This window comes from Vulpes lagopus, chromosome 12 (assembly GCF_018345385.1).
Source record: "Vulpes lagopus strain Blue_001 chromosome 12, ASM1834538v1, whole genome shotgun sequence".
NCBI classification, from domain to species: Eukaryota; Metazoa; Chordata; class Mammalia; order Carnivora; family Canidae; genus Vulpes; species Vulpes lagopus.
Window position 1 is genome coordinate 84,301,327 of NC_054835.1, and position 26,439 is coordinate 84,327,765.

At 40.6% G+C, this 26,439-nt stretch overlaps 1 protein-coding gene across 1 annotated transcript in view; it reads right to left on the reverse strand.

Moving 5' to 3' along the window:
• RASSF6 (Ras association domain family member 6) overlaps positions 1-26,439 on the reverse strand; it is a 63,844-nt gene that overhangs the window by 28,743 nt on the left and 8,662 nt on the right. Inside the window, exons 3-4 of the mRNA XM_041726897.1 lie at positions 14,767-14,973; positions 4,386-4,484 (exon numbers count right to left, since the gene is read on the reverse strand). Coding sequence (XP_041582831.1) covers positions 4,386-4,484; positions 14,767-14,973 — 306 coding nt within the window. The remainder of the gene's footprint in view (positions 1-4,385; positions 4,485-14,766; positions 14,974-26,439) is intronic.

Here is a 26,439-nt window from a genome sequence, read left to right on the forward strand (position 1 = left end):
GCATGTTTGAAGGAGACAAAGAAGGGAAGTTCTAATGAGGTTCTAAAGCTCCTCTGGGCCGGATCACGTCGGACTTAGAGCCTCCTGATAGTAGGGAGTCTCTAGTAGGAAACGTAGAGGCTTCAAGCAGGATGCTGTGCCTTACATTGTCAGGGGCCATCCTGGGTGCTGGGGGGCCATGGTTACTGGGGCAGGGAGGAGAAGCCGGCAGCCCAACAGGAGGCTGCTGCAGTCGCCCAGGCGAGACATGATGGTGGCTTGGAGAGGAGTGTTTGGATTTTGGAGGTGGAGCCATTTGGACTTGCCACAGGGCTGGGTGGCAACAGGCTCTTGGACCATTGGGATAGTTCACAGAGTGAAACACAGCAGGTGGTCAGTGACCCTTGGAGCCATGTTCCTGAGCTTCGATGTGGATGGAACTGGAGGGTATTATGCTGAGTGACATAAGTCAGTAAGTCAATCGGAGAAGGACAATCATCATATGGTTTTACTCATCTGGGGAATATAAAAAATAGTGAAAGGGATTTTAGGGGAAAGGAGAGAAAATGGGGGGGGGGAATCAGAGAGGGAGACAGAACATGAGAGACTCCTAACTCTGGGAAATGAACAAGGGGTAGTAGAAGGGGAGGTGCGGGGGGGATGGGGTGACTGGGTGAGGGGCACTGGATGGGATGAGCACTGGGTGTTTTACTATATGTTGGCAAATTGAACTCCAATAAAAAATATACAAAAAATAAAATAAAAGCTACTGAAAACTTAAAAAAAAAAAAAAGAAATACGTCAGAGAGGGCTCTCTTATCCATTATTAAAGACAAGAGTCCAGTGGCCTTCAGAAGAGTGGCGTCTTCTTCCTAAGCCTACCTGCAGAGCATGCTGGGGCACGCAGTGTTTGTGCCAATTCCTTTGATCAAGAGAAGACCCTGGCCATGGAAACTGGGCAGACATTGCCCTCTGGCTCTGCTGGCCAGGCAGGAGCAGCCTCTGGAACACTGGCTCTTTGTGCTAAATGTATTCTCAGAGGTACAGGTGGCTGATTCCTTTGTTTAGTAAAGGTGCTTGGCCAACATGCTTGGGAAAAGACACTGTTTGGAATAATGCACTTTCGGCTAAAATGTATTACATCATGCTAATTAGAGTCATTTACTGAGGACACATGCCTTGTGGGCTGCTGCTGGAAGAGCTACAGCCTGCAAGGGTCTGTAGTAGGTTCCCAAGGAGGAGAAAAAGTCTGCCAAATTCTGAGAATGAAATCTGATGCGCATTCTCAAACTGATTTGAACCTTTTTCAAGTATATGGTCAGCATTTACTCACCTCTAAAGCACCCTGATTTCAGACTAGGACCTGAAAGGAAAGTACTTTGAAAGCAACCAGATGGAACCATGTGTTTAAACTCCGCTCACTTAGAATATTTACCATGTGTAGCAACAGAGCAGTGATGACCTCAGGCAATGAAACGGCAACTGGAAACTTAGTCATTTGAGCATGAAGCTGACTTATGCCAACACCCTTTACCCAGGGAAATTTTTAAACCCAGAGAATTCTCACTCAGTTGTAAGACTTAAATGTTATATTGCTGCTATGCTATTAATATCATGACCTCTTATTTTATTGATCATACGTAGCTCTCGTGAAATTTGCTGAAGCCAAAATTTCCCCTAAGCAGATTCTATTTTCCTATTAATGTCCACTACTTTCCTGTATTTCTGTGGAGGGAAATAAAACTCCCTTAATAAGTTCACAATTTCTGTCTTGTTCCCTGGAACAAGCCTTGGATGGAGTGGGAGCTGAATGACATTTGTCCAGTGGATAAGTGAATGGAGGTGTTTGCCAGACCTGTGACATGTTGATAGCACAGGTGGCCAGTGGTACTCTCAGAATTTCTGACGACTGTTTTTAAAATTTTCCCCAGGGTTTTGTTTATTTCAGGTGGTCGGAAGTTCTCAAACCTTCATCCTTTCCTCCTCTGAGCAGTGATTCTTAGACTTAAGTGTGCATCACAATGACCTGGTCTATGTGGAGCGGAGCCCAGGATCTGCTCCGTTAACAGACGGTCTGACTGGGAGGCGGGCGGCCCATGGGCCGCATTGAGAAATGCTGTCTTCAAGTCTGGTGTTTGTGTAAATGTCATAATATTTTATTTTACCATCTGGAGCTCCTATTAGTATGCGGAACCCAGGGTCTGAAAGGGGTCCTGGGTTACAGAAGGTAAATGATCAGTCCTCAATTTGATCAATTCAAAATATGACATGAAATAAGGGTCACTAGCATCCCAGACCCTTCTCCCCCAAAATGTGGTTCCATTTCTCTTCCATCAAAATATATGCAGAATTTGCCCTTTTCTTTAGCCTCCATTATTGTCACCTTGGCCCAAAGCACCATCTCGACCCTGAACTATCAGCTCCTTGGTAATTTCTCTGCTTCCACTCTTGTCCCCCTCTTCGGCATGCTTTTTTTTCTAAAGATTTTATTCATTTACTCATGAGAGACACACAGAGAGAGGCAGAGACATAAGCAGAGGGAGAAGCAGGCTCCCTGCAGGGAGCCCGATGTGGGACTCGATCCCAGGACCCTGGGGTCATGCCCTGAGCCAAAGGCAGGCGCTAAACCACTGAATCCCCCAGGGTGCCCCTTCAGTCTGCTCTTAAAACAACAGCCAGACTGATCCACGCATGTGCTCAATATCCTTCAACGGCTTTTCCTGCCACAAATGGGAAAGCTGAAGTCTCACAACAGCCTGTGGGATCCTGCACGCTCCGGCCCACAATGTCAGGAGCCTCAGTGTCTGCTGTCCTTCCTCCTTCATTTCCCCACACTGGCTGCCTCCACTCTTGGAGACAGGGACCTGCCTCAGGGCCATGAACCTGCTGTGCCCCCTTTGCTACCAGTCAGCGACCTGCACAGCTTGCTCGCTTACCTCCTCCAGCCTTTTCTTCTAAGGCTCAGCGAGGCCTCCCCGCTGGCCATCTGCTAGGACATCATGACTCCCTGCTGTCCAGCCCTAGCACTCATTAGTCCCTTTCTGCTTTATTTTTATTCTTCATTCTTTCCAGTGTCTAATGATGTATGTGGCTCCTCACTTATCTTACAGTGACTGTATCCTCCTTCCAGGAGGCAAGCCCATGAGGCTAGGGGTGCTGTGTGGCAGAACCCTGTCTGCAGGGAGCCATTAATAAGTACTTGAGGAATGAATGTATGAATCCACTGTCTCCTTTACATCTTCTCCCCACCTCTCATATTTCATTCTTGTCCTCCAATTGTGACTTTAATTCCATTTTTTAAAAAGATTTTATTGATTTATTCGTGAGAGGGAGAGGCAGAGACACAGGTAGAGGGAGAAGCAGGCGTCCACGCAGGGAACGCGACATGGGACTCGATCCCGCGTCTCCAGGATCATGCCCTGGGCTGAAGGTGGCGCTAAACCACCCAGGCTGCCCTTTAATTCCATTTTTGACCACATTTGTTCTCTCTGCTTTCCCATGGCCCAATTCAGCTCCATTTATATCCACTTCCTTCCACCATTATTTCCTTGGCTTTCTTCCTCTCCCTGGTGAGACGTGGGTCCTGTTCTAGGGCTACTTGGGTTTTTATTGAACGGTTGCATCTTTCTCCTCATCCACTTCTGCCCCAGCTCAGCCAGTTCAGTGCTCAGCCCTACCCTTAGAGTTTTCAAATCCCTCCTCTGTTACCTTCCAACCAATATAAGATGCTATTTGCTGTGTACATGCAAACAACTGTGGATGTTCCTTCCATATGTTGCGTCACCGAACATCAAGGTGGGGACACGGTGAAAATGAAGTGTGTCCTGAGGAGCAAGGGAGGGAGAAAAGAGGACAGGAGAGCCCTGGACGGATTCTTTGGGTATATTATTTTTGAGGAGCCTTAGATCCTTTACTTAAGGCTGTTCCTGAAAATTCTGCCAACTGTTAAAATAGAAATTTAGCATTTAGTGAAATTAGACAACTATTTAGGAAATATGAGTGATTGTTCCAGGAGAGGTTATAGGTTGGCAGTCTTTAGGGCCATATTTATTCAAATTCCTACTCAAGGGCACCTGGGTGGCTCTGTGGTTGAGCATCTGCCTTTGGCCTAGGGCGTGACCCCGGGGTCCCGGGATCGAGTCCCGAGTCCCGCATGGGGCTCCCTGCAGGGAGCCTGCTTCTCCCTCTGCCTGTGTCTCTGCCTCTCTCTGTGTCTCTCACGAACAAATAAATAAAACCTTTAAGAAAAAAATTCCTATCCAATGTCTCCAGTGTTATGAATCAACATTGATGTTATTGATATTATTGATCTTGTGGGTCACACATGGTGCTTGGAATGACAGGTGCCGGGCAGAATCCAGCGAGTGGGCAGAGGAGAAGGACACATAATAGAGGTGCATAGTTACCCCGTAACGAATGTCCTGTCATTGACGAAGATCCACGATGAGTGCTGGTGAGCCATCATAGTCGTCTTTTCCCCTTTTTTGACGTCATCTGAGTTTACCCTAAGACATTAGAATATTATTAATGGTATATTCCTGTGATGCATTCAGAAATAAGTTCCTGACTTAAACTGAAATATTTTGTCATGTCCCTGGTGTGTCAAAGTATTTCGGGCAAGTTTTTTTTTTTTTTTTTAACGTTTTATTTATTTGTTCATGAGACACACACACAGAGAGGCAGAGACACAGGCAAATGCAGGCAAAGGCTCCCTGGGGGGAGCCCGATGTGGGACTGGAACCCAGGACCCTGGGGTCACGCCCTGAGCCAAAGGCAGATGCCCAGCCACTGAGCTCCCCAGGTGCCCCCACTTCGGGCAAGTTTTTAAGCTGTGTTTCATCCATGGGCATGAGGGTTGGGTTGGGAAGGGAAGGAAGGAGAAGGATTTTATTTTGCCATGTGCCACAGATCTTACACTCCATATGTGAACCACTTTATGGATATTCTCTAATGTAATCCTCAGACCATCCCAGCAAGGTATGGGTATTCTTAACCTGTATTTCTGACACTTAGTAAGTAGTGGCACACATCATTTGAAGAAAGTCTGAATGTCTTTTCAAAACCTCTACTTTCTTCTTTTCGCTAACATTGTTTTTGCATTTCAGAAAAGTTACACAGATTAAAATTTTTGATTTCCTATCTATTGGTCTCTTCTGAGATATTTTTCAAAGACTTTTTCTCTAAGGGAATTAATAAGATAAAGGAGATGCCCTCCAAAATGTTCAATGGTATGAAACTAAGCTCAGATTTCAAAGTTGAACTCTCTCAGAGTGAATTTCCAAATGGCAGTCTCTAAACCTCTTTTTTCGTAATTGTTCACAAAGTGACTTGTTGGAGAACAAGTAATAGTGTGTTCCTTTCTCTGCTCTCACCTTCACTCCCCCAGTATAAGTATTAAGATGTTTAGGTATTTTCCTCTGCTTTTATTGCTCAATACATGCTTTTGAGAAAAATCCATTTTATTTCTCATGATATATTTCATTTGAAATATATCAAATTTTAAATTTGATTTTAAATTGAAAATTATATTCTTCATGTAACTTAGGGAAAATAAGTAGTAAAGGGAGATGAACATATAATTTAATTATAACAATCTCTAAAAGAAAATGGGCATAAAGAGGGCATATGAAAAAAATACTAGATGAACCAGAAATATATAACTTGACATACAGTCTTCCCCTTGGTAATCAGTTTGAGAGATTGAAAGCTATGCAATGGAGAGATACAGAGAGAGAAAGGCAACAAGATAAAGTGATATTTCTAACAAAGTACAATAAAACCATAATGCTGGCCCATGATAAACGCAAATGATTTGCAAATTTTTAGGTGGATCCCTGGATCAAAATCGTGTTGAAAATCACTTTATAGTTGATGGCCCTATTAGCTATGCTTTTGGTCATGAATGTATCCAGTATGGCTGGATACATGTATCCAATTTGGCATAACTCCTGTTAGAAATCCTTTTTCTGAAATTTTTTAATTTGGAATATGCTTTAAGGATTTTTTTTTCCATTTTTCAATTTATCCACAGTTCTTTTTTAATTTTTTTTTTTTATGATAGTCACAGAGAGAGAGAGAGAGAGAGAGAGAGAGGCAGAGACACAGGCAGAGGGAGAAGCAGGCTCCATGCACCGGGAGGCCGATGTGGGACTCGATCCCAGGTCTCCAGGATCCTGCCCTGGGCAAAAGGCAGGGGCTAAACCCCTGCTCCACCCAGGGATCCCTATCCACAGTTCTTATATGACCAGGTTTTAGTGATGCAACAGTTACCTTCCTGTTCTATATTTCTATAAATGCACAGATGTGCTCGGAATGTTTGAAAGTGAAAGTTTCTTGGTGCAAAGCTTACTTTTTATTGAGAAGTACAAAAAGAAAAAAAAAAAAAACTGCATGAGGAACTTTGCCTGGCTGTAATAATGTTTCTGAAGCCTTGCTGGTTTTATATTTTATAGTAAAAATTCCGGAATTTTATGAAAAAAAAATTTTAGATGTCTTACCATGTTTTTAAAGGAAATTTCCAGAGACTTGTGAAAATTTTTTTAGTCCATTCTAAACTTCTGCTTAGCAGCTCAGTGTTATTTTCTTTAAGAAGATATTAAATTCCCAAAGGCGTCTACAACCCCCCAACCCCAAAAGGCATTTTATAATCACTGAAATGTTTTTGGCAACATGGGAATACAAAATAGCTAAAGGAGAGAAGAAATCCGAGGGCAATGTTTGGAGATGTGCAAGAAAGAGGAAAATGTACTATGTAAACTGAAAAACCCCACAATGAATGGCCCAAGGCAAGAAAGGACTGGCCAACTTGGTAAGTCTATTTTTGCAGTATCTCTCGAATGAGTTCTCTTCTATATGATTCTGTGCAAGGGAACACGTTTCTTTTATTATAGCCACTCAACTCAAATGGGCTGAACCCTGCCCCAGTCCTGCAAACACAATTTTTAGGTTTCCAGGCAGCTAAAATCAAGCTCTGACTCGCAAGTGTTGATTAGGTGTGATGTAACATTCTTCAAGTTTCCTTCAGGCTCTGGAAATCATGGTTAGACATGAATAACATCCTCTTTTATGTCTTCATCTAAATGGCATTAGGGTGCGACCAGAGATTTTTTAAGTATAATATTTTCTAGTCCTTCCATTTTGCTGAAATTAAATATTTAATTACTATTGCTTCAAGCCTATAGAATTATAGGGTAGGTAGCCAGAATAAAAATTTAGGCTAGAGAGAAAAGTTCAACTTTTTATTTTAAAAGAGAGGGGGAGGCACTTTCTCCTTTTACCAAGTCAGCTTAGTTTGGTTGGAGTAACGTGTTTGGAAAACACTTCATGTCCTCTTTCTCCAGGAGAATAGCAATCCCTCACCCACTGCCCAAAGGAAGGTAAAAAAAAAAAGAAAAGAAATTATTTTCCATTTATCCAATGAGGCACTATAACTAAGATTTTATTTTTCCTCTCTCATTATAACCAGCATCCAATCCAAAAGTAAATCCTGCTGGTTGTACCTCCAGTACATCACCTGAACCTCACAAGGTTCTATTTCCAATGTGACCACCCTGAGCCAAGCCATCATCATCTTTCTCCTGGATTTTTGCACCAGTCTCATGGCTAGTTTTCCAGCATCCACACCGTGACTAGTATTCTACCGTCCACACAGCACTGAGGATGATCACTTTCAAGACTGAAATAGACATCATCATCTCATAATTAAAAACTTTCAATGACTTCCAAGAATGAACTAGAATAAAATATAGCCTCCTTATGATGACCCACAAAATCCCGTCAGTCTCTTGAGTGTTCATCCCCTTATTTTTCCCATCGATTACGTTTTCTCTGGGTTGGCCTTTTTGCTGGTTTCCAGTCACTTCTTAAGCTCATTCCCATTTTAGGGATTTATACTTATTGCTTCTCCAACTTGGAGCGCCCTGCCCTTAGATTTTCATGTCTGTTTCCCATCATGCCGATCTCAGGCCAAGTATCTCTTCTCTCAGAGGCTTTCCCTAAGCAAGTCTCAGCCACTACCACATGATTTCTATTTAGGTATCTAACAGTGTCTGAAAGGATCTTATCTGTATGTGTCTGTCTTCCCCAACCACAAAATGAGCTTCTTTTGGACCAGGGCTTTTTGCCTTTACCTGTGTTCATCCAGCTCTTAGAATTTTGCCTGGAACATGGAAGGAATTCAATTAATGTTTGCTGGGTGGCTGACTAAATGTAAAGTTGCACATGTGGCCTGAAGGATTAATTGTTAGCTATAAAATTTTCTTGACTTCATAGTTAACATGATAGTTTTACTAACACTAGAAGTTGGGTATATACTGAACTGAAGAAGCACCAACGGAGGTTGGTAATGGGCTGAAGAACCATTGCAGGAGCTTCCTGGTTAGCTCCCTATTTGCCTTTATAAAAAAAAAAATAGCTGAGGTATCACTAAAGATACCAAATAACTGCTGTGGAATTATATTGTCAGACCCATGAGCTTTGCTGAAGCAAGTCGGAAGATCTCAGATGTGATTAAAGGATTTCAAAAGCCCTTCCATTATTCTCTGACCTTAGGAAGGAAGACAGTTAAGTGGAATTTATGGAACAAAATAAAAACAGGATAAATTTTTGTTCACGGGCAATATATGCTAATTGAACAGGAAATAATATTAACAGTACAAACAGTTCAAATATCTGAAAAGTAAAAATGCAACTTGGTCAAAGTCTCACTTTTATTATTAATTGTCAAGGTGAGAAATAGATCTGTGAATTCAAACAGTTTCCCCTCCCTATTAACCATAATTTATAGCAATTTAAAAATCTGGTAGGACCTTTGTGAAATCTTCTAATTATAAATCTAATAATGTTCTAAATTATAGAGACTTGATGATTCAAGCATCAGAGCTAGTTTCCTCAAAAGACTTATGAGAAGGATAACAGAGGTCATGATTAGCAGAATGAGGATTTATGAAAAAAGGGGAAATGATAATTCTAGAAGCCTAGAGGTCTTACATTGGACATTTTCACAACTAGTTTGGTAGAACAAGATAAACTATGCCTTGAGGAGGGAGGTAGTTGTTACAAATCTATGTACTTAACTGGGAGAGTAAATCATATAAGCTCTCTGGTCCCGGGGTGAGAGTTTATCGACTCAGGCTGTACCAAAAATAAGATCATTATTTAATAAGTTCGGTTATTTATTTCTTCATTTTGTCCAGCCAGAACAGAGCTCGTGAGATAGGAAATTAGACAGGTCAGCAACCAAGTCCTGGAGAAATAAACAGTCTTGGAAGTTTTACGTAGGTCTAAGCTCAGACGGGCTTCAGTGGTTCAACAGGGCAGGGCGGACACAGGAAAGTAGACTCGGTCTGAACAGGCAGAGGAGGTCAGGAGCCTGAGAAGCTTCTGACAGCAGCAGAAAGCACCCATGCTTTGCCTGCCCCTGCTCTGTATCCTGCCTAGACGTTGGCTAGCCTGGACTGGCCAGTTATCGAAACGAGGCCAGAGGATCGGAGACGCGAATCCCAGCCTCAATGAACTCAAATGGGCCAGTCACTTAGATTACCTTCCTGTGCCCTATCATGGATTAAATGGTTACTTGTTTAAAAGAGGAAACTTGGTCTGCTCCTTTATGTAATCAACAAATATTTCATGAGTTCCTCCTCTGGGGCTGACGCTAGTCACAGAAGTGTGGCTTCTGTGTGTATGTGCAGCCCCTTAGTCCTCAGGGCCACTGGGTGTGTGAGGTGTCAACAGTCATCCGTTTGCATGACCTAGAGAAATAGAGATGCTAACTTCCCCCAGATTCCCCAGTCAAAGAGAGTTTCTCCTGCCTCTGAACTTTCCCAGCAAAATACCTGCAGCTTTCCCATTACTCACTGCTCTCTACCTCTATTTTACTTTATTTAATGTAACTCTTCCTTTAGAACAGGATTATTGCTTATTTCCTTTTTGTACCTCCTAGAGTGAGTGTATGAGTGCAAGTATATAGGTAAAAACAGATAGGATGAATATGTTCAATATATAGGGAGGTATATTAAAAGATTAGCCACAAAACTGAGCCATGAAAGTATGAGTGATAATTATTTTTGTTTTGATTTTGTATGTTCTCTCTAAATCATGAACTTATCTTAATAACACACACCATAGGGGATCCTTGGGTGGCTCAGTGGTTTGGCACCTGCCTTTGGCCCAGGGCGTGATCCTGGAGTCCCGGGATCAAGTCCCACATCAGGCTCCCAGCATGGAGCTTGCTTCTCCCTCTGTCTGTGTCTCTGCCTCTCTTTCTCTCTCTGTTATACATAAATAAAATCTTAAAAAAAATAACACACATCATAAAAGTTACTAAAAAATGGAAAGTAACATTGGAATAGCAAATGTGTATTTAAATTATGAAGTAAGATTATATTCAGGGATGTACATAAGGAGTTTTAAAAAATTACTGCTTTGACCTGAAGAAGCAATGGAAAGTTACAAATATGTTTTCAGCTCCAAAATAAAGCAGTTCCCTCTACGCTCTGACCAGGAACCTCAAAGTTGAGAACAGTAGATCTAGATATAATTATATGATTTCAAGGAAATGAGAAAAAAAATCTATAATTCCATCCATTATCCAACTCTTAATAAAACAGGAAAAGAATCCAGAGAAGCACGGTTTCTGGGAAACATCTGGCCCCACATTTTTCTAAAGAATTTGCTTCATTCACAAAGACTACCATGGGAAGCTGGTCTATAAAAACTATCACTTTATTAAGTGATATGTGTTGCAATTAGGAAATGCTTGTTTCCAGATGCAAATAAAAATGTCTTATAGCACTTGAGTTGAAAGCAGTACTAAACAGGGTATGTATCAACCTCCCAGACGGCTATATGAACATTCGTTCCCCTTGGTTCCGGTGGAATTCATGTGAAATGCCAACCCTTACTGTTCTGCTGCCTAGTGACAGGGCAAGAATGCCCTGGCTCCATTTTCCTCTCAGTGTCCTCAGGGGACTGGAGCTTTATGAGCAGAAGCACATGAGCTTTAAGCCACCTCAGGATTCAAAGTATCTTGTCACTACTCGGGCTAGAAGGGAGCTGCTCCGCCTGCCAAAGGAATCTTCTGGAACTGCTGCTGTGGTATGGCTCAAGGATTCTCTGCTTCATCTAGTTTCCAAGAGGAAACTCTAAGCTTGACTTCACAGGGAGTGTGAATCGTTTTTCTGTTGGCTGCAGAATGAGCACTGTCTGCTCTTGAGCCCCATCGACTAGACTCTTGGACGATGATGGAGAAGTGGCCCTTCAGTCATCTCGGTGGCTGAGGTTACATGGTCATCACTTGAAAAGGAGACATCTTCACATTCAATCACTGAAAGCAGTAGCATTTGTCTACTACTTGAAGTTATGAAGTGATGAAATCACTATATCTGATAGCTTTGAAAGACAGATGAATTTCTTTTTTTTTTTTTTTTTTAAGATTTTATATATTTGAGAGAGACAAAGTATGAGCGGGAGATAGACCATAAGCAGAGGCAGAGAGAGAGGGAGAAGCAGACTCCCCCGCTGAGCAGGGAGCTCAATGCGGGCCTTGATCGCAGGACCCTGGAATCAGGACCTGAGCTGGAGGCAGACGCTTCACTAACTGAGCCACCCAGGTGCCCCATAGATGAATTTTTGCAACAAAACCTAACCCTCTCTAACACTAGACTTTAGAGCAAAGAGAGAATATTCAGAAGTTCCTTCTCACAGGTTGTATTTTTGATTGACCAACATTTGAATTTTTTTAAAAATCTCAACCTTTTTAAAAAATATTTTTTTTTAATTTTTTATTTATTTTGTTACAGTCACAGAGAGAGAGAGAGGCAGAGACATAGGCAGAGGGAGAGAAGCAGGCTCCATGCACCGGGAGCCTGACGTGGGATTCGATCCCGGGTCTCCAGGATCGCGCCCTGGGCCAAAGGCAGGCGCCAAACCGCTGCGCCACCCAGGGATCCCTTAAAAAATATTTTTAATTCCAGTATAGTTAATATACAATTTCAAGTGTACAGTATAGTGATTGAACACTTCCATGCAACACCCAGTGCTCATCGCAGCAAGTGCGCTCCTTCAGCCGCATCCCCTATTTCACCCAACCCCCACCCACATCCCCTTTGGTGACCATCAGTTCATTCACTAGAGTTAAAAGTCTGTTTCTTGGTTTGCTTTTCTCTCTCTTTTTCCTTCTTTGTTTTGTTTCTTATATTTTTTTTTACCACATACGAATGAAATCATATGGTATTTGTCTTTCTCTGACTGACTTATCTTACTTAAGGTAATGCTTTCTGGCTCCATCCTTGGCATTGCATATGGCAAGATAAAAAAAAATCAAACTTTTATAGGAAGCCCATGTATCTCTACTAATACTAAATTCCCTATCTTCAATGAATCTGTACAAGGAAATTGATGGTTAACATTAGATTTCTATTTCAATGAAAAGTATAGGATGCTTCTTATTTAAGGAAGTTAAAAGTAAAACAAGTATCAAATATGAAATTCTGAATTACCTGTTAAAAAACATATTACGTATGTGTTATACTATCTCCAATAGTTGGGATAGTTTCCAAGATAATTGGGAAGTTAACTTTTTATTAATCAGTGTTGGTTATTTCTCTCTCCATGGACCAAATAATTTGATGGTTTATTGTGAAATGTTATAGGTATTAGAAATAGTAGAGACATATATGAATGCTAAAATAAGAGTTTGGGCAGCCCTGGTGGCTCAGTGGTTTAGAGCCGCCTCCAGTCCAGGGCGTGATCCTGGAGACCCGGGATGGAGTCCCACGTCGGGCTCCCTGCATGGAGCCTGCTTCTCCCTCTGCCTGTGTCTCTGCCTCTATCTCTCTCTCTATGTCCCTCGTGAATAAATAAGTAAAATTTAAAAAATAAATAAAATAAGAGTTTAACTAGGAAGACTTAACACAGTTATGCGATTAGATAAATTAATCTCAAACTAATCTCAAATATGGTTAAGTAGATTAATCTCAATTGGGGCTACTGTTTGTTGTGTAGACATACACCATCGAGAAACAGTAAATCAAATAACTTGGTTTAAGAAGTTCCAACCGTATCTATTTGGCAGGAAGGAATATTTCCTCTTTGAAAAACAATTAGTGAATACTGGTCCTATAATTTATTCTAAGTGGATTAGATTATTTTATACGTTTTTAGCTATAAACACTAAACACAATCAAACCCCAGAGGACAGTTAAATAGGAAAAGTTCAGTTTCATTGGCTTTAGAAGTCTACCCACAATTCTTTAGTTAGTAGCCAATCATAACTACATTGGAGAATTTCAAATCTGCAGTTTGAAACAAGAATCCATTAAAACGATGATGATATTAAGCTAGGATCAACTGAAAACCATTTAAATGTTTATTATCGAAATAATAAGATAAAATGTCAATGAAAATACTTTGCTAGTCACAACTTCTAAGTTTGTCCCCTCCTCAAAGTTATCAACATTAATAAAACTAACAGCAACATTAACGAAAGTGCCCTTTAAATACAGATTGATAAAGTAAGTTCACTTCCCTATGATTTAAGTTCAGAGGTAAAGACCAACAAAACACAGGTATCATTCTTGTATGTTTCTTGTCCATAAACACAACGAAAGTCTGTAACACTTCAGGACAAACCATACAATATGGGTACTACAGTATAGGGTCACGGACTACATGGTCTATTTTTTGAAAGTTGTTCAAGGGCAGTCTGTCTTATAAAACTAAATGCCACAATATGCGGTTGCGTATGACTCTCCTACTACGAAATTATATTTTCTGTTTAGAAATAATAAGTTAATGCGAACGTTACTTTTCCAAAGTAAAAGCGATTGAGTAACAAATAATTTTGCTTTTGTTACCAGGTACTTTTCAAAAAGCAGCAAGAAGCCAGATCATTTCACTGCCGTTCAAAGACAATGTTTTGCCCATTTGCCATCTGCTCACATCCTAGACCCACTCTCTGGACACCAGTCTACCTTTACCACCTCCACACTGTCTGGTCTCCCCAGCTTAGCTCACCCTCCCTGATCTGGCCCTTTTGGCAGAGCTGCTTCTCTCCTAATGCTAACTGGAGGTACCACTTACAGAACGCTTGCTAAGTGTTCAATTCCCATCAAAGCCCTATTGGCATATCCTTTTATGGTGCTTGTTCTACAGATGACCACTGAGGCTTGTTCAGGTTAAGTAGCTTGCTAAGGGATAAAGGAGTAAGTGGCAAAGCCAGGATTTGAACTTGCGTCCTTAACTCACGGACTCTCATTTAATTACTCATAGTAGTTTAATGTCTGTGAAGTCTTAAAGTACATCAGAAATCCTTTTCAACTTTTAGGGGGATATGTCTCTGTTGCTTTGTGGAAATAAATACAAGTTCAGCAGAACCCTCACACAAGAGACATTTCAAATCCGATGATTCAAGAAAAAAGGGGGATGTCATGCAGGAGCCAGTACCTTGGGGAAGGTAAGTGCAATCCCAGGTGAAGCTAGGTGAGCTACTTCCCCTGAGGCAGGGGGGAAGGGCTTCTGTGGCCACACCTTTATTCACCCCCAGGCCGTTCCCTCTTTCCCCACAAGCTTACCTGGGTCAGGAATGCGCATTTTGAAAACAATCAAAAGGAAAAGCAAAGTCTGGTGCAACGTGTGCCCGCGCACGTCCAGCTTGGCTGCCCCTGGCTTCTGCCTTCTAATAACCTGTCCTCACCCCGACCTCAGGGGCGGATTCGGATTCGAGGCGTGCTCTCCCCTGCCCCCGGTTTCACCTGTTATTCACACTGTGACCAGGACAAGCCTCTGTACCTGAGTCGTTGAGCTGAGCTCGCTCCGGAGAGTGTGGTCCTGCTCGACCAGGTGGGGAAGGCGGGGTCGTGCACCTGCAGGGAGCTGGGGCCCAGCGCGAACCGCGGGAGGCCCAGGCCCAGGCCCAGGCTGGCTCCTCGGCCCCGCAGGCTGTTGATTCTTACCCCGTGGCCAGGGCAGGGAGGTGTTAGAGACCTGAGCCACTCCCTGAGCCTCAGTGCATGTTGGGAGTGTTTACTTTCTTTCCTAGGAGTAGCTGATAGGACCGGCCTCTGCTCCCTGACACACACCTTGAGAACGGAATTGACTGTAACTGCTGAATCCCATGGACTCTAACCCACCTCCACTCTGATCTCCCCACATGAGAAATGAGTGGCCCATAAGAAATGACACCACCTGGGAAAGAATGTCATGATTCACACTTCTTTCTCTTAAAAACGTGCTCTTTGAATTAGAAATGTCTTATTTTCTTTCCTTTGTTCTAACGCCACCTCCTTTCCCTGCCAGCACCTTTCCACCCAGAGCAGTGGTTCTCACATCTCAGGGCACCCCAGAACCACTATGTGACTTGCTAAACCTGCATACCTCTTGGCCTAAGCACCCAAGAGACTCTGACCTAGCGGATCTGGGGTAGGCTACAGGCACCTGCATGTATACACACACACACACACACACACACACACACACACACACACTCCAAAGAAGAACCTGGTACCCATCAAAGTTTAAGAACTATTGTAATGAGGTACAGAAGAGGAATTAGATAATAATTTAGTCGTTGACCTACTGAATTGAACTTGGAGACTTTGCTTCTCCTCAATACCTCCAGTTTCAAAAAGGGCACCAAGGACATAGAGACCCTCAAAGGACAGACGCTGCGGGAATATGAAGCACCCTTGTTTGGGTGGGCGTGCACACACACATGCACTCACACAAACGCTTTTTGGTGTCATTGTTCATTTACCTGTTTCTCTCGTAAAGCAAACATTGGTAATTTTTAAGAAATAAATTATTCTTACAAGTGTAAACCTCAGAGCCCACAAAAGAAATTCAGTATAATTTCAACAATGAGTTCAGCAGGCAGAATTGACCTCTGGTGTCTTTTGAGTTCAAATGTCAAAGACGTGACTGACCATTATTATAGATTTGCAGGTTACCTGTTTCATAAATATGGTGTTTTAAGGATTCTGCGTGTTCAAGAGGTCAGATGGTTTATCTATTTCACTTGTGTGTGAAGGAGTGATCATCATCTTTATCATTGTGGAAGGTTATTTTAATAAACTGAGCAGACTCAAGGCAATGAGCTTATTAAATCACAATCAAAGCTTCTACAACCTCATATAGGAGGACAGTGTATTTTGAGATTACTTGTAGGTGTTAACTTGATTAGTTGGCCCCATGACCCCCTGCTGCATGGACTAGCCTTTGAACGAGGACTACCAGGACCTGCAGCATCTCTAGCCCCCAGGCTTAAACTTTGTCTCCTTAAACTTAAACTTATGCTCTGCCTCCACCATCTCCACTCTGTGGGGATCATTTGCTTATTATCGGTATCAGGGCAACTTTATTTTTCATTTTTTTATCACAAGCATCCTTGAAGCCTTTATCTGACTTCTGGTTTCCAATCAGAGGCTCAGTGACTCCTTTTATTTTTGAGTACTTACTCTTTTGTAAGTATATCATTTTTATTTTGTAATATGAAAAATACGTAATTACACATGCGCAATGTGGAAAAATTTAAAAACACAGATGAATAGAAGAAAATTTCACCTATAATCCCAGCCCTCAAATATAGTTACCATAAACAATCGGCGAATGCCTTTATTGACATGGTTTCTCTATGGGTATTTACTAAAATATTGTTACTTTTCCCTTGATGTTTTATATTTAGTGATTTCACCATTAACCATTGTTTTTGGCAATTTCTCCTAGGCCCCAGGCTTAATCCATGTTAGCGGTTGACTTCAGGTGGAGGAGAGAAAGGTTCCTAAAGGGAGACTTTTGTTTTGTTTTGTTTTGTTTTCTGTTGTTTGCTAATGCCTTCTTGTAGGGTATTCTAATGAGTGCTACAGCTACTGCAGGAATAGCTCTGTTTTGTTCCCAGTTTTGCTTGGAAGGACTTTCCTATGAGGGTTCTGGGTTTGGACCTCTGACTTGCTTTGATCGATGGGTCTGTTCCAAGTGACGTAAGCAGAGGCTTGAAAATCAACTGGGCCCTGAGGCTTCACCTCTGTTGCTCTTCTAGCCCAGAATCACAGTATGGACAAGGCTGGGCTAGCCTGTCAAATGATGAGAGACCCTTGGCCCAGTTGTTCCCGTTACCATAACTGACAGCCTAAAGGCAGAGCCACTAAACTCATCTGCAGCTGATTATAAAGACCCACAGATGAGCCCAGCTGAGAACAGCAGAAACACTGTCCAGCTGAGCCCAGCCCACATTGGCAACCCACAGAACCATCAGTGGTATCAATGGTGGTTGTGTTAAGCCACTAAGTTTTGAGGTAGGATGTTTTAGAGCACAAACTAATGGATACATCTGGTGTGTTTTTGTAATACACACACAAATATATGCATGCAGACCAATATCTATCTCATTAATCGGAAGTTGAGACAAATACTTGTATTACAATGTGTTCCTACTGCAATTTTGCTATAGGGATACAGCGACCCATAGCAATAGAACAGAAAAGGAGGCAAAAAGAGATGTGGGTTATCATCTGATTAAGTCATTTCCACAGACCACTAAATCACCCCTGAAAAATACATAGAGATGATTGTAACTTGAGGAAAATACACGAAGAACAAGAAATTGCCTGATTCTAATGCTGTGGGACCCAATTTACTATCAGTTTGTTTCATGGCCGTACACCTCATTTTGTTTCTGAAGTTGTACTTGCCTATGCTAGGCACTAAGTGAAGTAGAAAAGGAAGTAAAGTAACTCTAAACATTGAGGGGACTCCCAATAAAAACCTAATTGGATTGCCTTGTTAATTAAGGAAGCCAGCCATACACAATGAGGCAACACGAGAAGTTACTTTTCCAACATGGAAAGCTTAAAATAAATAAATATATATATATAAAAAATACATATATTTTTAATGATAGTCACACACACACAGAGAGAGAGAGAGAGAGAGAGGCAGAGACACAGGCAGAGGGAGAAGCAGGCTCCATGCCGGGAGCCCGACGTGGGATTTGATCCCGGGTCTCCAGGATCGCGCCCTGGGCCAAAGGCAGGCGCCAAACCACTGTGCAACCTAGGGATCCCCTAAATATATTTTTCAATTGGAAATTTTTAACTTCAAGATCTTAGTGAATTACAACAATTATAACATGAATTCTTCTCCGAGAATTCATGTTTAGATTTAGGAACATATAATTTATTTCCTATGAAAACAAAGACTTTAGAACTCACTGAGGGGGGCACTTGATGGGATGAGCACTGGGTGTTAATCTATATGTTGGCAAATTGAACACCAATAAAAAATAAATTTATTTAAAAAAAAGACTTTAGAACTTTGATGTAAAAAAAAAAAACAAAATTTCTCTTAATTGGGAAAAATGAGATAAGGGGTAAGAAATTCCCTTTTAAAATTCTTCCAAAACTTTCATGAAAGCATTGCTGTTATTGATGTACAGGTCATTTAAAAAGTTTCCATAGTTGATGAGTTTTGAAAAAGGTTTCCTGTCTCTTGTTACATTGTAGGGCTGCAGCGTAACTTTTGAATCAGGTTATGATTTGTCATAAAAGCCACACAACTACGTTTACAATCTGAACAACGAAAAGTAATATTGAGAAATGACAAAAATAATTTCCATTTCTAAGCACACTTCTTCTCTACGAGAAAATTTCTTATCTAAATATAGATCATTTTTTAACAGTGTAATGGCCAGTGGAGAGACTTCCACTTAGACATTGAAAACTTGCTGTGCTCCAGGCAGATGTAAGCATGGCCACATAAGTGTGCATAAGGCAGTCTCTGCCCTCAAAGAGGTACAATCTTCAACAATAACACAGACTCTGTTCAGTCTTCTCTGCCACAGGAGAGAGGAGACTTAAAAGCACACATACTTTCAAAATTCAGTGACAGAAAGAAACCCAAGTATAAAAGTGTTTTGATAAATTTTAAGAAGTGAGAGCCTCACAATTTTTGTTTTTGTTTTTTTTTAACAAATAAACATACTTTTTAAATGAATGGAGAATCCTTTTCAAATGAAATAAAGAATAATTGTTCTCCCACCCCAAGTGTTACTGCCTTCTAATATTGTAATTGTGTATAAAACATAAAGAAATCCAACAGAATTTGACAATGATTGCTTTTTTTCTAAATATGGTGGTTAGCCAATTTGATTTTTATACCATTCTGTTTCTTCATTCCTTTTCTTCCAACACATGCACACACCCACTACACACTCTTCAAGTTTTGGAAAAAGATGGATAACGTACTAGCAATAGCAATAATAATAACAACAATAACAACAACATATAAAAAGTTTAATTCCAAGTGACAATAGCTTATAAGCAGTTAAAGTAAATGTTCTTAAATCTCAGTGTAAGCAGTTGAAAGAAACTGAAAGTCAAGTCATGGGGCACCTGGGTGGCTCAGGTCAGTTGAACATTGGATTTATTTTGGCTCAGGTCAAGATCTCAGTATCCTGAGATCAAGCCCCTCATCAGGGTCCACACTAGGCAAGGAGTCTGTTTGCAATTCTCTCTATCCCTCTCTCCCTGCCCTTCTCCCCACTCTCATGCATGCATGCACACTCTCTCTCTTTCTCTCCAAAATAAATAAATAACTTCTTAAAAAAAAAAAAAAAAAGAAAGCCAAGTCATAGCCTGGACATTCTTTAATGGAGTATTTAATAGTGATCCTATTTCTTATTAAAAAATGGAATATTTGGTCTGATTTCTGGACAGAACTCATGGCTTTAGGAATTTCCTAGGAAATCATGGACATATGAATGTTAAACAAATAACACAATTTTCATTGATCCAGACTATAAGTGATGTGTTCTTGATCCTTGTCTGCATTATTGCTAAAGGAACCACAGTTTTGATAGCTCCCATCTTTTCACATTATTTAAACCATCCTATTGCTTACAGCACACACTTGGTTCAGTAGTCATTGTGGAAATAACTAAGCAAGTGTGTATGTTTTGTTTTGTTTTGCTTTGTTTTTTTGGTTTTTAGTTTTCATTCAAAAGTCCTCACACCTAATGGCAGACTTAAAATGTCATAAACTGTTAACTATTGTTTTTCTTAGAAGGGTCACAATTGCTTTCTATCCCACCTTTAAGAACTCCAGCTACATACAGGTCACATATTCTAAACACAGGTGCTTGTATAGTTTCAGAACATAGGAGATGGTTGGGCTACACCCACAGCATGCAGTTCCTGGTGTATATCCTGTTTGCACTAAGGGATCCCTCCTGAGAACTCTTGTGACATCAAGTAGATCATAACATATTTGTGGAGCAAAGTTAAACACTGGAGTAATGTAATTATGTATCTTCTGAGTAGAGTCCGTTTATTAGTTAGGATAAAAAGCAGCAGCTATTAAAATACTCCTCTTAGCCTCGGTGTCCATCGAAAGATGAAGGGATAAAGAATCAGAGAGGGTGACAGAACATGAGAGACTCCTAACTCTGGGGAACGAACAAGGGAAGGGGAGGCGGGCGGGGGGATGGGGTGACTGGGTGATGGGCACTGAGGGGGGCACCTGACGGGATGAGCACTGGGTGTTATACTATATGTTGGCAAATCGAACTCCAATAAAAAAAATATACAAAATTGGGACGCCTGGGTGGCTCAGTGGTTGACACCTGCCCCTGGCTCAGGGCATGATCCACAGTCTCAGGATTGAGTCCCACATCAGGCTCCCTGCCTGGAGTCTGCTTCTCTCTCTGCCTACATCTCTGCCTTTCTTTCTCTGTGTCTTTCATTGAATAAGTAAATAAAATCTTTAAAAGTATATATACTAAATAAATAAATAAAAAATAAATAAATAAATAAATAAATAAATAATAAAAGAAAAAAGAAAAATACTCCTCTTTCTAACTATATATGTGTACAACGCCAGTTTTTGTCAATATCAAAACAGATTAAAGGCAGAAACAGATATGACAACCCAGGCGATTTCTATTACACTAGATACATATTTTTAAGATATTTATTTATTTATTCATGAGAGACACAGCGAGAGAGAGGCACAGACACAGGCAGAGAGAAAAGCAGGCTCCATGCAAGGAGCCTGATGCGGGACTCCATCCTGGGACTACAGGATCACACCTTGGGCTGAAGGCTGAGCCGCCCAGGCGTCCCTATTATGCTAGATGTTAAGGAGATTTGCAAACTGCAAAACAATGACATTCTCTTCAGCACATCGTTTTTTGTTTTGGAAAATATAGCTATTTTCATAAAATATAATTAACATGTAGTGAATTATATTTTTAAATACACTAATAAATTTAAATTTTTTTCTCAGTTTTAATTTCTAACATAGTGAACATTGATAAATATAAACTACATAAGCAAAATTCTTTGAGGTTGTCAATAATTGTGAGAAATGTAAAGAAGTTCCACTAAATGAAAAAGTTGAGAATTGCTGGTTGGGAAAAAAGAGACAGGTGGGACCTGGAGTATTGAATTTTGGGAGTAATCAGTGATTTATACATGCATCCATGAAATTGACCAGAAAAAGGTTTTAGGGAAAAGAAATGACTCAATGAAAAGCTGAGATTTAGTTTCTTATCCTGCTCAAGTGTACCTCACCTACAAAATGTGAAGAACATTCTATGCGTTGTAAACGGGTCACCGTTTGTAAAGCACTTGGCATAAAGTAGGCACTCAATAAATGATAATTCTCTTCTTGTTTTTCTTTTTACATCTTTCATCTTTCTAATTCTAATGTAGAATTAATGTTTTAGACATTTTCCAGATGACTAGTCGAGTACTCTTGGTTTCCCTTATGCAGGAGCAAGTGAAGAGAGGAAGCAAGTGGGGAGAGAAAGTTTGAGACAATGAAGGGAAAGGTAAGTATAGCCTGTCATCTACCCTTATTGTATTCATGTGGCTCAAGCAGCCTCTGCCATTGAGATGACTGGCTTTATTACTTCTTTTTTTTTTTTTTTAATTTAAATCCAAATAGCCAACATGAAGTACGTATTTAGTTTCAGATCGAGTGTTCAATGGTTTATCAGTTGCTTAGAACACCCAATGCTCATCACATCATGTGCCCTCCTCAGTGCTGGTCACCCAATTACCCCTTCCCCCACCTACCTCCCCTCCTTCAACCTTCAATTTGTTTCTCAGAGTTAGGAGTCTCTCATGGTTTGTCTCCCTCTCTGATTTCTTCCCATTCAGTTTTCCCTCCCTTCCCCTACGATCCTCTGTGCTCTTTCTTATATTCCACATATGAGTAAAACCATATAGTGGTCTTTCTCTGATTAACTTATTTCACTTATTTCACTCAGTGCATCCATCCATGTCAATGTAATGGTGGGTATTCATCCTTTATGATGGTTGAGTAATATTCCACTGTATACATAGACCACATCTTCTTTATCCAGTCATCTGTCAACGGACACCTTAGCTCTTTCCACAGTTTGACTATTCTGGACATTGCTGCTATGGACATTGGGGTGCAGGTGCCACTTCAGATCACTACATTTGTATCTTTGGAGTAAATCCCTAGTAGTGTAATTGCTGGGTCACAGGGTAATTCTATTTTTAACCTCTTGAGGAACCTTCATACCATTTTCCAGAGTGGCGACACCAGCTTGCATTCCCACCAATGATGTAAGAAAGTTCCTCTTTCTCTGCATTCTCACCAACATTTTTTGTTTCCTCTTGTTAATTTTAGCCATTCTGACTGGTGTGAGGTGGTATCTCATTGTGGTTTTGATTTGTATTTCCCTGATGCCGAGTGATGTGGAACATCTTTTCATGTATCTTCTTTGGACGACATGTCTGTTCATGTCTTCTGCCCATCTTTTGAGTGGATTATTTGTCTTTTGGGTGTTGAGTTTGATAAGTTCTTTGTAGATCTTCGATGCTAGCCCTTTATCTGCTATGTCATTTGCAAATCTCTTCTCCCATTCAGTAGGCTGTCTTTTAGTTTTGTTGACTGTTTCCTTTGCTATGCAGAAGCTTTTAATCTTGATAAAGTCCCAATAGTTTTTTGTTTGTTTGTTTGTTTCCCTTGCCTTTGAAGATGTGTCTAGCAAGAAGTTGCTATGGCAGAGGTCGAAGAGGTTGCTGTCTGTGGTCTCCTCTAGGACTTTGATGGATTCCTGTCTCACATTTAGGTCTTTCATCCATTTTGAGTTTATCCTTGTGTGTGGTGTAAGAAAATGGCCCAATTTCATTCTTCTATATGTGGCTTCCAATTTTGGGTTCAAATGTTCTAGCCATTTTTCAGTGTGGCAGAAAGAACACAAAGCAATTGGGACCAGATGTGATTTGAATTCTGGTTCTGCTTCATACTGGAAGTGTGACCTTGGGAAGTTAGTTGGCCTTTTGGAGCCCTACTTTCCTACTCTGCAAAATGAGAACCTTTGATAGAGACCTTAGATGGGAATCCTATTGCACAGGAGCATATAAGTGAAGAAGTATTGTGTGCCTTGCACATAATAGTTGTTTAATAAATGAAAACCATATTGGTGTTTGCTGAGGTGTAAACAGGAGAGGGCAAAGATCTCAAAGGCAAGAAACTAACACTTCCAAGACTGAAGTTATGAGTTATAATTGAGGGATGGAACTAAAGGAAAAATAAAAATAGACTGTGAACAGTGAAAAAAAATTCAGAAAAAAAACAATCATAGTTGGAAGTTTTGTTTTTCCATTGTGACTCAAGTATCCATTTTAATCTGTTCCAAAAGGATGGACATGCACACATATCTATACCTGTATCATCTATATCATCCATATCTTTATCACATTGATCTGTCTACCCATCTAAGTGACAAATATAGACCAACAGCCACTAAAATTCAGTGGGGATGGGCAAAGAGTAAGACGAGTGGTGGAAACGCAAACCACAGATTTCTAGATATACAGATGGACAGATAACTATGACAGAAGCCAGGTAGATAGGTCCCCACAAATTCAAAGGTTGAAAGACTTTTTGCAATGTCATTCATACCAAGGCCTACCTTTTGCCAATGTGATTGTCCTGTTGTCTGCCAGGCTCCACTCTCTTGGCATCTCCATGTAAGTTATTAATGTTAAGGCTTATTTATTTTCCTTGGGCACCCCCGGTGGCACAGCAGTTTAGCGCCGCCTGCAGCCCGGGTGTGATCCTGGAGACCCAGGATCCAGTCTCACGTCGGGCTCCCTGCATGGAGCCTGCTTCTCCCTCTGCCTGTGTCTCTGCCTCTCTCTCTCTCAATAAAAAAAAAAAGGCTTATTTATTTTCCTAAAGTGCCATGAATATATTAGAAGGGCAGGGCACAATAGAGACAGTTCAGGCTTTGGAGCCAGGCAGAACTCAGTTTGACTCTTAGCCCTGCTAATTTGGGTAAATTAATTAATGCAACCTGTATTATTGAATGCCTACCATGTCTCTGGTATTGCACTATTTTCTTATGATCTGGTAATGAGCAAAGACACCTAACATCCCCACTCTAATGAACTTCAGAGTATCATATGGGAGACAGACATTATTTAAAAATGACACAGGTGAATATATGATTACACACTGAGATAAATTCTGAACTGCATTACAAGTTAGAGGGTGGGGGAAATAGTATATAATCAGAAGTAACAACATCTGCAAAAGACTTTTGACAGAAAGGAGAAAGGAAAATGAAAAGACAGAAAAATTCAGTGTAGCTGGAATGAAGACAGCCAGGGGAGGCCTAGAGAAGCCCTAGTTTCCTCATTTGTAAACTGGGGGTAATAAGGTTATCTTATAGTTAGTGAGAGCATCTGATACTGCCCAACCACTAGTGGCTACTCATTAAATGGTGGCTGCAATCATAACTACATGATTGCTGCAAAGATGAAGACATTTCTTCAATTATGTAACATTAGATCAAACCTCCTCTAACATTTTAGTTGTGCTCATCCTTTACAACTGACCACTGATACACAAATGCATCCCAGTTCTTGCAATGCCCAGAAGACTTATAGTTTATGGAGAAAGTACGGGTGTTTCCTTTTGGTCTTGGACTATTAGATGCCTGTCAATGAGAAGAGAAACGTCAGAAAGGCATTGTTGAAAGGAAAGAGAAAGGAATCAAAGAAACTCAATGTTCTAATTTTTTTCCTAGACATGTCTTGAAATGTGACATTCCTAATCTGTCATTTTCCTGTCCTACAGGCAAAGGTTCTAAGCTCCCAACATGTTCCTGCAAGCAAAGATCTGAACAAGGAAGGTACTGCAGAAAAAGTGGTATTGGGGAATTAAATCGAATTGCAGAATTAGGTAGTCTGGAGAATACAGTACTATTTAGTGAGTTTCAAATTTCAGTTATTTAATATGCAATGTAATATTAATTTCCGGTGTACAATATAGTGATTCAACACTTCCGTACATCACCCAGTGCTCATCATGAAAAAGTGCCCTCCTTGATCCCCATCACTTATTTAACCCATCCCCCCACACACCTCCTCTCTGATGACCATCAGTTTCATCTGTTAAGAGACCATTTCTTGGTTTACCTCTTTTTCTTTTTTCTTCTATGATCATTTGTTTTATTTCTTAAACTCCACATATGAGTGAAATCATGGTACTTATCTTTCTCTGACTGACTTATTTTGCTTAGTATAATACTCTTTAGCTCCATCCACATCGTTGAAAATGGCAAGATTTTATTCTTTTTATGGCCAAGTAATACTCCACTATGTATATATACATCACATCTTCTTTATCTGTTCATCAATCAATGGACACTTGGGCTATTTCCATAATTTGAGGATCGTGGATAATGCTGCTATAAACATTGAAGTAGATGTATCCCTTCAAACTAGGATTTTTGTATTCTTTGGGTAAATACCTAGTAGTGCAATTGCTGGATCATAGAGTAGAAATGGATAAATTCCTAAAAACATGTAAACTACCAAAACTGAAACAGGAAGAAAAAACTTGAACAGACTGATAACCAGCAAAGAAATTGAACTGGTAATCAAAAACCTCCCAATAGAGGCACCCTGGTGGCTCAATCAACTGAGCATCTAACCCTTGGTTGGTTTGGCTCAGGTCATGATCTCAAGGTCATGTGCTTGAGCCCCGTATTAGGCTCCATGCTCAGCATGGAGTCAGCCTGAGATTCTCTGCCTCTCTCTCCCTTTGCCCTTACCCTTCCTCAGCTCTTGAGCTCTCTTCCTCTCTCTCTCTAACATAAGTAAATAAATAAAATCTTAAAAACAAAAAAAAATAACAAACAAAGCCCAGGGCCAGATGGCTTCTCAGGCTACTTGTACCAAACATTTAGAAAAGAGTTAATATCTATTCTCCTCAAATTATTCTGAAAAATAGATAAGAAATGAAACTTCTAAGTTTGTTCTATGAGGCCAGCATTACTCTGATACCAGAACTAGATAAAGACTCCACTAAAAAAGAGAACTACAGCCCAATATCCCTGATGAACATGGGTGCAAAAATTCTCAGTAAAATATTATCAGACTAAGTTCAACAATACATTTTAAAAAATCATTCACCACAATCAAG